The 15,348-nt window shown below is 31.5% G+C and overlaps 1 protein-coding gene across 1 annotated transcript; it reads left to right on the forward strand.

Moving 5' to 3' along the window:
- Positions 1-2: 2 nt before the first annotated feature.
- Positions 3-15,168, forward strand: LOC106073887 (ubiquitin-conjugating enzyme E2 R2-like). Its single transcript, XM_013234553.2, has 5 exons — positions 3-179; positions 9,348-9,434; positions 9,533-9,630; positions 10,560-10,694; positions 11,595-15,168. Exons 1-5 carry the CDS (start codon positions 3-5, stop codon positions 11,806-11,808), a joined length of 711 nt encoding a protein of 236 aa, XP_013090007.1. The 3' UTR covers positions 11,809-15,168.
- Positions 15,169-15,348: the final 180 nt, after the last annotated feature.

Below are 15,348 nucleotides of genomic sequence, written 5' to 3' on the forward strand. Positions count from 1 at the left end.
TAATGGCTCAAAGTCCATCTGGGAGTGCCGTGAAAGCTCTCCAACTTGAATACAAAAAGATTCAAGCAGAACCAGTGGAAGGTTTTCGTGTCAAACTTGTGAATGATGACAATTTATTCGAGTGGGAAGTTGCAATTTTCGGACCTCCAGGAACTTTATATGAGGGTGGATATTTTAAGGTACAATAGATCTAATCTATGGACTCTAGTTGTCTAGAATAAAATACTAGTCTAGTCTATATTGTTAGACTAGTAACTAGTTTAGTCAGTTTAGATTAAAATTAGAACTTTTGGCATCAGTATTCAGTATTGAGACTGAGTGGGACACATTGTCACTGTGACTGTCAATCTGATATTCAATCATATTCACATTGTTTAGAATTGAGACAAAAGAGGGGATTCAATAGACTATACTAAATTAAGATTTCTAGACTCAAATATAGAGTAATTTATTTATTCTGGACAATACATGAATCTGAACCACTTTTGTCGTTTTTGGGGTCATTACATCGTTTTTTTATATTTAATATGAAACTAGCGCACTGTTTAATGCATGTGTCCATTTTCCAATGATTCTGACCCAATTTCCTTCCCTATAGCTGTCTTTTAATATAAGAAAAAAAGATTTCAAATTAGTAAGTCAGGTTTTTTCTTCCTGTTATTAAGACGACTTTAGGCGGAAAACAGATTGAGCTCTCAACATTCTACTTTAAGGACCATTTTTTTGACCAATTTCAAAATTACTTTTATTGACATATTATATATCAAATTTATTGCCCAAGAATAGAGGAATTCAAAAAAAATAAAATCAGAAGCAACAGACAATTATTTAACTTGAAAAAATGAGGTCAAACACACTTACCCCTAATAATGAAAAATTCATCACTCACAGAAGATATGTCCCATAATCCATGAATTTCACAAATTCACAATATTATTTATAGAAAAATATATCCCAAAGTAAAGTATATTTATAGAACATTTGAAAAAAATATAAAAACAAGTTTTTTAAGTCATTTATGCAAATTAATTGAGCCACCCCAGACCCCACCCCCTCCGTAAAAAAAATTAGGTTGCAAATTATACTTTATCATTATCCTAAATAACAAAAACATAATCAGTTTAGACATATTATGTATCAATTTTAATGCCCAAGAAGAGAGGAATCCAAAAAAAGTAAATTCATTATCATCAGACAAGTATTTAACATAAAAAAATGAGGTCAAACACACTTACCCCTAATAATGAAAAATCCATAATTCACAGAAGATATGTCCAATAATCCATGAATTTCACAAATTCACAATATTATTTGCTTAAAACTATGTCACAAAGTGAAGTATATTTATATAACATTTGAAAAAAAAAAAAAAAAACTTAAAAAGTATTTATAATTAATAAATAAGCCCCCTCTTCGGCCCACGCTACCAATAAAAAGTCTTTTTTTTTTTCTCTTATCTTCATGTTTTAACATGATACTATTTATATCAATTTTAGATAAAGGTTATAGATATGTATAATTTTAGACTAGAAAAGATCTAATATTAAATGAAATATTATCAAGATTTAGATCTATTCTAGTTCTTGATCACTTTTTAGATCTAGGTCTAGAGTACTCTACTTAGAGTTAGACCTAATAAAGCAATAAAGCTTAACTTGCATGGTGCATGATCTATATCTATTGACTATTCTGTTTACTATCTCAAATAATCTCAATCTTTGTATCTGTAGTAACTGTTGCTGAGAAAAGAAATAAAAACAACTTTTATAATTTGGTTAATATGTGTTTGTTGTTATTTTTAACTATGTCACTATGTCTATTGAATCTCTTCTACTCTTGTTTATAATTGACTAGATCTAGATTTTTTCCACTTTAACTTTAAGTAATTTAAGATGTAGATCTAGAGATCAGATCTTATTTAACCCTACTGAGTTTATAAGATCCTATGAATTAGATTTAGATATATAAAATCTTAGATCTAATCTACATTTAGATTCCTAGATCCACACGTGTACATCGCTAATTGACTATCTACTAGTAGTACTAGTTACTAGATCTAGAAATGACTAGATAGTAGATATTTAGATCTCAGATTTTTTTCCATGTTAAAATCTAGTCCTAAGTCCTACTATGAATTATATTTAGACGTAGATATAAGGCTATATAAAGTATATAGATCTAAGACCTAGAGTCTACATTTAGACTTAGACTAGATCACTACGGTCTTGATTCTTGATCCACGTGTGTACATCGCTACTTGACTATCTACTAGAAATGACTATATATAAATATAGATCTAAATCATCTAGTTCTAGATCTAATCTATCCTGATAAGAGAATTTAGATCTAGATCAGTAAATATTTAAATAATTTCACGCTTATTAACTCTAATGACTAGATCTAGACTAATCTAATCTCAGAGTCTAAGTCCAGTGACCTAGATCTAGTCCTAGACCTAGAGATCGATCTATGTCTAACTAATCTAAAAGCATTTCGCTAGATTGATTTTAAAATATGGTTAAGATCTAATCTTTATAGATCTAGATCTGTAGAAACTATTATAGATCTAAAGATAGATTAATTTAGATCTAAAATCTAAGTTCAAAATGTGCCCCCCCCCCCTCGCGCTGAAACATCGCATTGCCGGGCCGATTTTATGACGCATGCAATGTACCAATATTAAAGTAAAATAATTGCCGTAATAGTCGATATTAATTTAAAAATTATAGGTTTTTAGCTTTTACAGACTAAGATCTCAATTCAGAGGTGCGCCTTCAGGTTGACTAAGTCAAAACGTGTGTTTGTTTGTTTTTATCGCGCGCGCCTGGCTAAAGATAGATACCCGTGTTCCCGTCCTTGAAGTTAATTATTGAAGAAAACGACATCCTATTATTAAAGCAGAATAATTAACTAAGCAGTTGATATTATGAACTGAATTATCTGTAATAGATTCTGTCTATAATTACCTTTGCTAGAATTATCGCTTCGAATATTTCTGAGCGAATGACAAAAAAAAAAAGCACTTTGAACGGGAGGTCATGAAGTCAATTCCGGCGACCTCCATTCTGATTGGTATTAAAAAAAACGAGATTTTATAAATATTTTTTTATTTTAAATAACCAAAAAATAAAAAAAAAAATTAATTATGATGATAGAAATACAAAAATAAGTGTTTTGAAACGAAAATCTGAAAAATGTAATTTATATTTTAAAAAAAATGTACACATTGTTTGGCGACATCACAACTTCAAAAATTGCATCGAGGCTATTTTTTTTCAAATTTAAGACAAAAGAAGCATTTTATTTACTTTTTTTTTTCTTTATGGTGTATAACAATCATTTTTAAATACTAAGTATGTATTTTATACATGAGTTATATTTCTAAATATGTTTCTTACCTTTTGAAATGGGATCACATAAATCCAGAAGTAAATGTTGTCTGTCTTTTTGGCAATACTTCATGATATTCACAAATGCACAAATTCCATATAAAAACGAATTTCAAAAAAATTTTGCTAATGAAGCTTCCAGAAACATAGATCTATCCATCAGTAAAAGCAAATATACCACAGATGGTCTATATTCAGAGATAATGAATATTGAACTCGAAAAATGCATTTTCAATAGAGAATCTGTTTTCCGCCTTTACCTCTTCCTTCCTCTTTCTCTCCTAATTGACAATACATATAGTTGATTTGACCTCATTAAATTAAATTGATGTTTAATTTTAAAAACGTTATTTTGTGTTATATAAAAAGAGCATGCATTCCCTTTTAATTCTATATCAAATAAAACATTTTCTTATAACAAATGACAAAGCTATTGAAGCTTTATCATAACAGAATTGTGAAATAGTCTTAAAAAAATAGAAGAATTCCAGCGAAACATGGACAAATAATTATGGAGAGAAAGAGTTAAGACTATATTTATTAGACTATCTATATATATATATATATTATTCTCTACATGGCTCAAGAGTTTGGACAAGAAGTAAAGGAAAGATCACTCTCTTATTTCTGCGGATAGTCACTGGTCACTACGGATGGCTGCCTTGTCGTGCGGTTTGTGCGCTGGACTGTTGTTTGGATTTATCGATAGTCTCAGGTTCAAACCCTACCCGCTCCCATCCTTCTTCGTCATGCAGGAGATTTGGACTAATAATTCTGTTTCCTACATAGATCACGCTCAATAGCAAGGATTACCAAATGTTTCAATCTATCTGAGAATTGTTGACCTCAAGTAATTCTTCATTAGTTTGAGGCGCGAGAAGCTTTTTTCACCAGATTACACAATTATGGCTAATACATAATGCCGTTTCTATTTATCAGGCGTAGGATTGGCGTTTTCCATATTGAATGACACCCTAAAATGACAACTTTTGTCTATATATTTCCATATATTTTAAGGACTTTTTTCGTATATTTTGTAATTTCTGGAGATTTCCAGGAGCTCCTGGTAAATCGACAGGAGGGCGTGGGAAATCTGGCTTAAGTTATCATATGGTTTATTTTAATAATTTATACACCTAGAATTAGCGTGGGTGCTACGAAAGTGTGGGGCCCACTACGATCGCATAGTTTGCAGTGGCCTAAGGCCGGTCCTGCAAAATAGCGTCATATGCTACGCCGCAGGTCGATTAGTATAATATACTATGCTAATGAGCCCCCCAAAATTGATTCTGTTTTTTTTGAAGCTGATTTATTTGATGCATAAGCCAAGTTGTTTGATTTCATACAAATTATTTAATTACGATTTTCTTACCAAAATTTATTCTGAACAACCAATTTCGGACATCAATGTTAATGATCTTATATTGAAAAACATGTTGCTTTTGATTTATTTGTTTGTTTGTTGTTGTTGTTTTTTTATAGAGAATAAATGGGCAAATGTTTGGAGTGAGCTTGATACATTGAATGAAGTTAAATGCCTAGATCTAGACCTACTAGATAGATTCAGATTTATATAGAAAGTATATATAGAGGATTCAGCTATTTAGGCAAAAATGGTTATCCTAGCCTGTACTAGACTACAAGAGTTATAAGATATCATCTCTTTTAGAAATTTATCATATGAACAAGCAAAACAAAAAAACATTTAATCATGCAAACATAAAATAACAGTCTAAAAGTCAGTGTAGAAGTAACAACCCAGTGAACTAATTTAGGTAGAATAAGTGTGTTCAAATTTTTATTTTTTGTGTTAATAATTTGACCAAATCACAGCAGAACTAATTAAATATGGAGGGAAAGACTTACATTCCCAAATACACAGACTAATATCAAGAATTTGGGAAGAAGAAGTAATACCAACAGAATGGGAAACGGCTCTTATAACCCCAGTACACAAAAAAGGATCCAAGTTAAAGTGCTGTAATTACAGAGGAATCTCTCTACTAAATGTGACTTATAAGATACTGTCTAGGCTTATAACTAAGAGACTTGGAAAATATTCAGAAGAAATCTTAGGTGACTACCAATGTGGTTTCAGACCCAACAAATCCACAACCGACCACATCTTCACACTAAGATGTATACTAGAAAAATGCCATGAATACAACATACCAATCCACCAACTCTTTATAGACTATAAAATGGCTTATGACAGTATCAGAAGGAAATACCTATATGACACACTACAGGATTTTGGAATACCCAATAAGCTGACAAGACTTGTACATATGACATTAAACAACTCAAAAAGCAAAGTCATAATACAAGGAGAACACTCACGGGAATTTAGGATTAAACGAGGATTAAGACAAGGAGACGCACTTTCCTGCATGCTTTTCAACTTAACACTGGAGAGAGTTATAAGAAATATACACATAAACACAAGGGGAACTATTACTAACTACTTCAGGAGAGAAAACATGGGTCCACAACCAACAGGGACGATATACAGCCAACCTCTACAATACCTTGCTTATGCCGATGACATTGCCTTATTGGGTAAAGAAACCTCTGACATCGCTAGAGCCTTCATACAACTAGAAGAAGCATCTCGACCAGCAGGACTTGAGGTCAATGACAGTAAAACCAAGTACATCACAATGACAAGAGACAATCAAACAGAGGGACAAAATATCAAAATCAAAGACCACGAATTTGAAAACGTCCAAACTTTCAAATATCTAGGAAGTACTATTAATTTCAAAAATGACCTACTAACAGAAATAAAGGAAAGAATAGCAGCAGGCAACAGGGCATTTTATAGCACCCACCATCTACTTAAGAGCAAAATGATTTCAAGTAAAACCAAGAAAATAATATACAAAACTATAATAAGACCAGCAGCAATGTATGGAAGTGAGACCTGGACACTGACAAAGACATCTGAAAATTTACTTAACACTTGGGAAAGAAAAATCCTTAGGAAAATCTATGGTGCCATACAGGATGAAACAGGGTGGAGGACACGCACTAACCATGAGTTATATCAATTATATGAAGACCCACCAATATTGAACGAAATAAAAAAGAACAGACTACGTTGGGCAGGTCACCTTGAAAGAATGTCAGACAACAGAGGGGCGAAAATCGTATACAGGCAAAAACCAAAAGGCAGGCGACTCAAAGGCAGACCCCGAATGCGATGGATAGATGACGTGGAAGCAGATCTGAAGCAGCTTGGGGTTAGGGCGTGGAGACGAAAGGCCCAGGAGAGATCTGAATGGAAGGATGTGTTAAAGCAGGCCAGAGCCCTCCATAGGCTGTAGCGCCACTGGGATGGATGGAATAATTTGAAAACATCTTTTATGATTTCTTGTAAGGGGCTATGCCTGGGATTTTAAACTTTAGTTAAAATTATTATAGAATTAGAATCTGTGAGTTTATTGATGCCAAAATATACTGACTGTTTGGAATAAATTTTGGTGTTCGGAATCAAATCAAGTGTGAAAAAAATTTGTTTGGATTAAATGATGACATGGCCTCTTTTACCTTAAATATAAAATATAGGTTAGGGGAACAAATATTAGTAGTCATCGTTATTCTCCTTAAACTGAAGAAAATTTTGATACTTCATTTTCTTTTCTATGTCAAACAATTATCAAAAACTTTGAATTTTTGGCCTATAGGTGTTTGGAGTACATAACTTACTCTATATTTGATATATAGCAATCTTAGGTTTTTATTTAATCTATGATATCTAGACTCTAAAGATCTAAAAAGAAATAGTCTCTAGACTTGAGTCTAGACCAGTGATGGGCAAACTACGGACCTCTGGCCAAGTTCGGTCCACCGAGAAGTTTCATCCAGCCTGCTGCAAGCTTTGTAAATATAATTAAAATTACAATTTTGGAATGATAATTAAAAATAACAATTTGGGAATGATAATTAAAAATTTAACAGCTTCTACACAAAGATAAAATTCAGGTTTTGCTTCTGCATTGTTCACAGAGTTTCTCTGTAACATGAAAGAATTAAGTATTATGATTCTAAGAAAAATAAATTTCTTGACAGTACAGGGACCCCTTTAAATAGTTTGAAGATTTGAGACAACAACTTTTATTTCCACATAAATTATCTAAAATGACTAGTCTTATTTCGAGAGTCACTTATTTTGACTGAAGACAAGCTTAGGTATTATTTTGTGCTTTTGAAAAATAAATGTTCAGAATGCCTCATTTTAGTGTATATATATGTATATTGTACATTATTAAAACCAGACTTGCAGCTTGAATTATTGAACTCCGATTCAATAATCTTCTTTAAAAATTATTTCCAAATATTAGAGTTCTACAAAGAGCTAACTTTACAAGTCAAATTCCATTCCCCAAATTTTACATCTCTTGTTCAGATAATTTTTGCAATGTTTGAATCTTCATATATTTATGAACATCCTTGAAAAATCTTTGCAGGTTGATGATGAACCCCTTACTTTTTCCAGATTTTTACCAAATTATTACAAACTAATATCAAATCACTCGCAGCTGGAATTCATACAGTAATATCTTAATTTTGAAAGCCTTATTTCTTCCTTGTTCTCATTGAAGAAGAAAAAGAAAGCCTTAGATTTCATACATTGCTGTATTTTTGTTTTTATTTTATGGCCCGCCAAAAAGTATCCTTTAATTATTAGCCCACTTCCAAAAAAGTTTAATTGGGTTTCTATAATGCTATATAAAAACATTTCTTTCATTTTGTTAAGGGTTACATTTTTTTTTGTCTAACAACTGAGAAGTCTGACACACTCGCCAAGAGTGGGAGAACAAACTCACAAGTAAACTCTGCACTCTATCCAGAAGAAATGAAGAAATTAATTGTAGATAAAATAAATGAGAAATGGACGAGCTCCCATCCAAATCACAAGAAAGATGAAGCTTACTATAAGCTATCTTGACAAGACCAACGTCAAATCTTTCGACTCAGGACCGGACACAACAGAAAGCGACAACACATGTTCCGGAAGCTCAAAATTGGAACCAGTGAAATCTGCCCATGTGGAGTATCACCAGAAAATGCAGACCACGTCCTCCAAAACTGCTCTCTCTACCAAGAGGCCCGTATAAGACATTGGCCCCAAATCACCCCAATAGAAAGAAAACTATATGGAGAGCTCCCTGATTTGGAAACCACTGCTCAGTTCATCTCATGTATTGGTCTAGTCATATGAACACTCCAACATAACAATGAGAACGATGAAGAAGAAGAAGACGTCTAACAACTTAGACTTCTTTGAATAAGTCTCTCAATATTTGACCCTTCTAGCCATCACCCCAAACCAGACTTCTTTGAATAAGTCTCTCAATATTTGACCCTACCAGCCATCACCCTAAACCAGATAGATGGTACTATACTAATACAGTGATCTTCTAAAACTAATCAGTTTGAAGCTTAGTGTTGAAACAATGGAATAAACATAACTTTTAACTTATCCAAAAATTTAAAATATATTCCTTTAGTTTTATTTTCCAATACCCCACCCCTCTTTAAAACTTTAATAAACATGCATAAAATACATTTCATTGTAATTAATGTTATAAATAGTAATATCGATATAAAATATCTAAAGTCCATTAAGCCCATGTTAAGACCTTTTTAGTTCAGTTCGATGTAAATCATTGTGAATAAATGGGAATTTAAACAAACATTTTTAAATGACTACCACTGGACTAGATTCAAGAGGATGTAAGAGGATCCTAGGTATTGCCTACAAAGAATGCATCACTTTATGAGAAATTTGATACAGAATGACAATAACCGTTGGGACCAAAAAAACACAAAACTATGGCTGGTTTATTATCATAATTCAGCTTAACATATCTAAAAAGTGCTTAGAAATATTATTAATTGTTAAATCCAATAAATATCAAATTTTTTATAGTTTTTTTTGGTTTATTTTCACAGGCTCACATGAAATTCCCTCCAGATTACCCCTACTCTCCACCAAGCGTCAGATTTATTTCAAAGATGTGGCATCCTAATGTATATGAAGTAAGATGTTTCATGCTGTTTAACTAAAGTTGAATTGTGTCACCTGCAATGCTAACAACCTATTTACTGTTTGCTTTTCTTCTTCTTTCTTTGTTTAGAACGGTGAAGTATGTATCTCAATTCTCCATCCACCAGTAGATGATCCACAGAGTGGTGAATTACCATCAGAACGTTGGAACCCAACACAGACTGTTAGGTATATTCAAAGGAGAGGCACATATTTAAGTTAAAAATAATTTCTTAAAATTTCCACAAAGATTGAAGAAGATGTACTTTTTTTTTAAATTTATTTTCCTGATTCCATTTTTCTCATTTTACTTCAAAAATCCAAAATAATAAAATGTCTTTACCATCTTATATAAAATATAATAGTTTAAAAAAATTTAAGTCTAAGCCTAATAAATAATTAATAATAAAAAAAAAAAAAGAAATGCTATCATCTTAATTATATTTTCAAGGCTAACCATACCAGAAAAAAAAATGTTAACTTGTCCTTGAGGCCAGCTTTGTTGTCTAGAATCAATCAAGTCAGACTAGAGAGCTGGGCTACAAGTTACTTTCAATAGCATTTATTTATTTTCTTATAATTTATGGCAATGAGATTTTTTTTCTTTTTAAAATCAGAAAAATTTGACAGGGAAATGAAATAGAAATGAACTAACTATAAAACCTATAAAACATGATCATAGTTTAGCTTTCTGCTGATTCTTGCTGTTTTACATTTAGCAAACTTGTCATTTTAATTGTGTGTAAAAAAAATTTTTGTTCAATAATTGCTATCAGAAATTTAGAGGCTTATCAATCATTAACTGATACTATACATTTAACTAATATAGTTTCTTTTTAAATCAAGGTGACTAAAATCAGTGTTCTTAGAATTTATTTGTGATGTGACATTCACATTGAGACTAAGTTGAAATATGGACATTTTTGATACATTTAACAAGACAGCAGAATAACATCAATAATCTTTTTTTTTTTTAAACATATGAACTATTAGAACACATTTCTTATGTGTGCTTTAAATCACCATGAAAAAATGAAGGCTTTCAATAGAACTGTTGTATTCAGTTTCTTCTTAGTTCTTACATCTAACAATGTCATTTCGTTTGTTCAACATTTCAGAACCATTTTACTCAGTGTTATATCTTTGCTAAATGAACCCAACACATTCTCCCCTGCAAATGTTGATGCTTCAGTCATGTTTCGAAAATGGAAAGAATCTAAAGAAAAAGAGAAGGAGTATGAAAACATAATTAGGTAAACAAAATTTGTCAGACACTTTCAACCAAACACAAAGTTTATCGTGTCTTGCCACAGTTACTAGGAATTCCAGTTGAACATAATTAAACAGACGCATAAAAATCTAATGCTCTTTGGGAAACCAAGACAATAAGCATTTTAATAATGACAGACCTACCTATCATTCTACAGATAATTTTACACAAAATCTACATACTGAATAGAGTCAAAGTGCAGTGAAAACACTTTGGTACGAAACTGCCAGCAACTAGTTCATTGGCTTTTATTATAAATTGGATCAAATTTGATTATTTCATGGTTAAAAGTCTAAATAAAAAAAACTGATATATATTTTTTTTCCGCTTTTGCAATTAAATTTTCCTCCAAAATAGTGCTCAGTCAATCACAGTACTGTGATTACTGAAACTTGATAAATGAAAAAAATTTACATAAAATTGATTAATCAAGGACACTTCCACAGCCTTGGATCTTAAGATCTCCAGAGACTACTAGACTTCTTTATTGAAATGTGTTATGATTACATAGACTTTTTCTCAATTAAAACAAGTGCATTAATCAATTTAAAAAAAATTAAAACAAGTGCATTTCATCGAGACCAATCGCTATGATAGGTCTGAACTCTGACCTGTGACATCGCAACATGTGGGCAGTAAAGATCATTTGCTTGTTCCCACGTCACAGGTCTGACATCCCAGGAAACCAAATCCCTTCAAGAATAAACCTTTACTTCCTAGTACAGAAGTTAGTTTAAAACAATGTTTGAATATTCATGGATCATTCACTTAAGTTATTCACTTAAAAAGAAAATAATTGCATCATCTATTTATTGTAATATCAAGTATGAAATAAGAAGACATTGCCGCTGCATTTATACAATTCATGTTTACATTTTTCAAGAAAACAAGTGCAAGCAACAAAAGAAGATGCAGCTAAAGACCAAGTCAGAGTTCCCACAACATTACAAGAGTATTGTGTTTCGTCCATACCACCTCATGATAACCAAGTAGATGCTGACTTTTATGATGATGACTATGTAGATGATCTGGATGATGATGAGCAGGAGATGTACCACGAAGAGGATGAGGAGGATTCAGGCAATGAAGAGTCTTGATGACATCATTAGTTTTCTTGTCTACTTCCTCTCAGTCCAGTGCGTGATGTCTTCAGTGGGGGTCTAGATGTTAAGTTCTAATGAACTTGTTCAATGGTTATTGGTGATTGCTAGTCTTAAACACTTTTCTTTTTTGAATATTTAATAAAAAATGATGCATTCAATCTGTTAGTAGCAGGGTTCTTTCTTAAATATGGAAATAGACTTGTTTAAAGAATTTTTTGTTGAAGGTTGAAGTATAACTTCCATTTAAGAAGGCAAAGAAAATTTTAAAATACTGATTAAGTCATTTTTTTTAAAAAAATCTTTGCTGTAATCTACCTAGTAATAACATTTGTACTTCTTCTATTTTTTAGTAAAATATACTCTCTTTTTTAAAGGTGAGATTTTTGTGTTAATTTTAATTGGTAGTGCTGCCAAGTCAAAATAAGAGTTTAAAAAATTATTTGTATCATAAACTCATAAATTCAGAAACCTATGAATATTGCTCTAACTATGTTATGTGATGTTTAAAGTTGTTCATTAAGTCTGGAATATTTAACCATTAATCATTTTTCTAAGTCTTAAAACTAATGGGCACTTTTTTCCCCCTCCCACAAAATAAGAACCTTGCCAATAGGCCTACTTACATTTATGTGAAATAGTATTTCTTAGAAAGATATTTGGCTCTTGATATCATTTCTTTTTGTTCAATTCAAACCCATCCCAGTCTTCCAACAGCTTTTCTTTTTGGTTTGAAAAAAGTCTAGCTGACACCACATGACTTGTCTTCTTGACCCCCACTGGTCTCATCCCTCTGTACAATGTCATTGGTGATCACATGGATTAACATCTCTTCCATGGTTTGGAAATATACCAGAAAAAAATAAAATCAGATTTTGGTTTGAAAGCCTGTACTTTTCAGATCCTTTTTAGGAACATTTTTTTTACACATAATGATGTAAAAAAAAAAAAAACGGTCTAAAGCTAGAGATCATAATGTTTTAATCAACTAAAATGTGATTTCTTTTTTGATGCTGTTTGAGTTGTCTGAGTTGATATTTGTCTATGTCAGTCGTAGAAGAATAAATAAGACAATGTTAAGCTTCAAAGTTCTTATCACAATTTTGAATGGTCTCTTTCCTAGAAGACTGTGATTCTTCTTTTTTTAGTAATGTCATTCTTCAGGCCATACAATTTGAATGGACACTTCATTAATTTATTTTGTATCTGTTTCAGTTTTACAGTGCAGTTCATTGTGATTGCTAGTACTAGGTCAGAGAGAGAGTTAGTTAAACAAGAGAGTACTGCAAAATTTAAATCAACTTTTGGGTATTAGGTGGCCTAGTAAAAAAGTTCCCCAAACAGACTATGCAGATTTTTTTTTAAAAGCTTTTTTTAAAATTTGTGTGAGGTCCTTACTCTTAAAAAAAATTTCTCTTCAATTTGAAAATAGACTCTTGATATTGTCTAGTAAAATAGATACTGAAATTATTAGCCATTTATATCACCTCAATGTATCTACATCTGTGTTCTACTGGTTAATGATATGAATTCAAAATGTTTCTAAATAACTGATAAAAATACTTAATAAACGTCTTCAGTGGTTATCTCCATATTTTCTTTAACTTTTAATTTTCGTGTGTACCACTTCTAGACTTTTGAAAAGAGTAATAAATTTAACAGGACATCTTAGGTTTAATTATAATTCTAATTTTTGTTTTCTTGTTTAGAATGTCCGTCTAATTAGGTCTGCCAACAGTATATTTGATGAAAAGATTTCTCTCAAGAAACTCTGTTAAATAACAATATTTTTAAAAAATTTATTTTGGATTCAATCTTTTGGAACTTAAACACAACAGGCATTTTGCTATTGTGAACTCTTATAACTTTATATTCATTGTCATCTTTCATCCTGATCTCATTCCTAACACACTGAATTATTATGTGCTCTCATTGGACTTGTTGCCATTTAGAGGTTTCTATCAGTGTTCATAGAGTCATTGATATGGACATGAAACAGATCAATAAAAGTAGCATTCATTCCCTGCTAACCTTTTTTTTTTTCTGATTTTTCCTGCCAATCTAAGATTAAAAAAATTGCTGCCAACTTCAATTGTAACTGTTCCTCCCTGAACTATGCTCTGGTGAAAAATAAATGTGATCCAAGACCATTGAAGTGTAGACAGTTTGCTGTTTATTAATACTAGTTCCAATTTAAAGGATGTTTTGATTATTTTGTTTCTTGTTTAGATGTTTTCTGTTACAACTTGAAGAAGCAGCTGTATAAAATTTTGATTTTTATGATGTCCATTTTTATGTTGTTTTTTTTTTTTTTGTTTTTTTTTTGTTTGTGTTTAAAATTTGCCATCATTACCAAGAGCCAGTCCCTAAATCTTTGAGTGGTCACACAGTCACACTAATATATCATGTTACAGTTTTGTTTTTTTCTTTGTTTTTTTTTTTACTTTCGTTTTGGGTTTATATTTTTGAATTGAATGTTGCAAATACACTTATGTCAGACCCATCTCCAGCTCAGTGTGACAAAGTTAAGTATATTTCTTAAGTGTGTGTGTTTTTTTTTTTATGTTTTTTTTTAAAATAATATTATCTATATAGATTTTAATTTTAATCCTATTTGCCTCAGATATTTAGTTCAATAAGAACATCTTATATATATATATATATATATTGTCACATAATAAGTCACACTAAAAGTTAGCGTTGAGATGGAGATGTGTGCTTTGATGGCTGCCATTGATAAAAGTTCAGTTGAAGATGTAACGTGCTTCAATATGTGTGAATACCTAGAATTAAATATCCAGTTATGCACAGCATATTTAGCCTACTGAACCCTGTGTATAAGGTTACTACAAGAAAATTGACTTGTTGTTCATATAGTAAGATTGTTCGGTGTACATTTTATTTCAAATTTATATTCTTTTTTATCAAGGTTTATATATCCTGCATGAATGCCTTTTTAAAAAAAAACCTTAGCAGACATTCCTTAGCTTTCTTTGCATTGCATTTGTTAATGTGATTGATGACAATAGCTGTGCTTACAAGTTTGACATCCCACAAGAGTTACAAGGGCATTAAGTGGGTATAATAACACCACTCTTGTTCCCTTTACCTCTTCCATTTACAAACCAATTGTAAAATATAGTTTCAAAAGGAGAGTGTGTTTAAGAGCCAGTTGGTTGGTTTGGTACCAGCAATGCAAACCAGGTGGATGTTTAGGTTTTTTTGTTTGTTTGAGATGTTATTGTAGTTTAATGTGACTCACTGAAATCCTATGGTCAAATCTTAGTGATGGTCTCTTTGGTCAGTTTTGCTGTGAATGTAAACTATGATCAATAAACTTCATGTTGATGACTTGTGTCAGCTTGCTTTTCAAGTCTGTCACTAGAAAGAGTACTGCCCCCTTAGAGTAATACAATCAGTTACATACTAAGAGATTGTTTCCCCTGATAATGTGAAAAGCCATTTGTAATGTTAGGACCAGAGTATGTTGGTTATTAAGCTGGATTTTTTTTTCTGGGGTGTGTGGGTGAGTGACAA

Source organism: Biomphalaria glabrata, chromosome 1 (assembly GCF_947242115.1).
Source record: "Biomphalaria glabrata chromosome 1, xgBioGlab47.1, whole genome shotgun sequence".
Lineage (NCBI taxonomy): Eukaryota > Metazoa > Mollusca > Gastropoda > Planorbidae > Biomphalaria > Biomphalaria glabrata.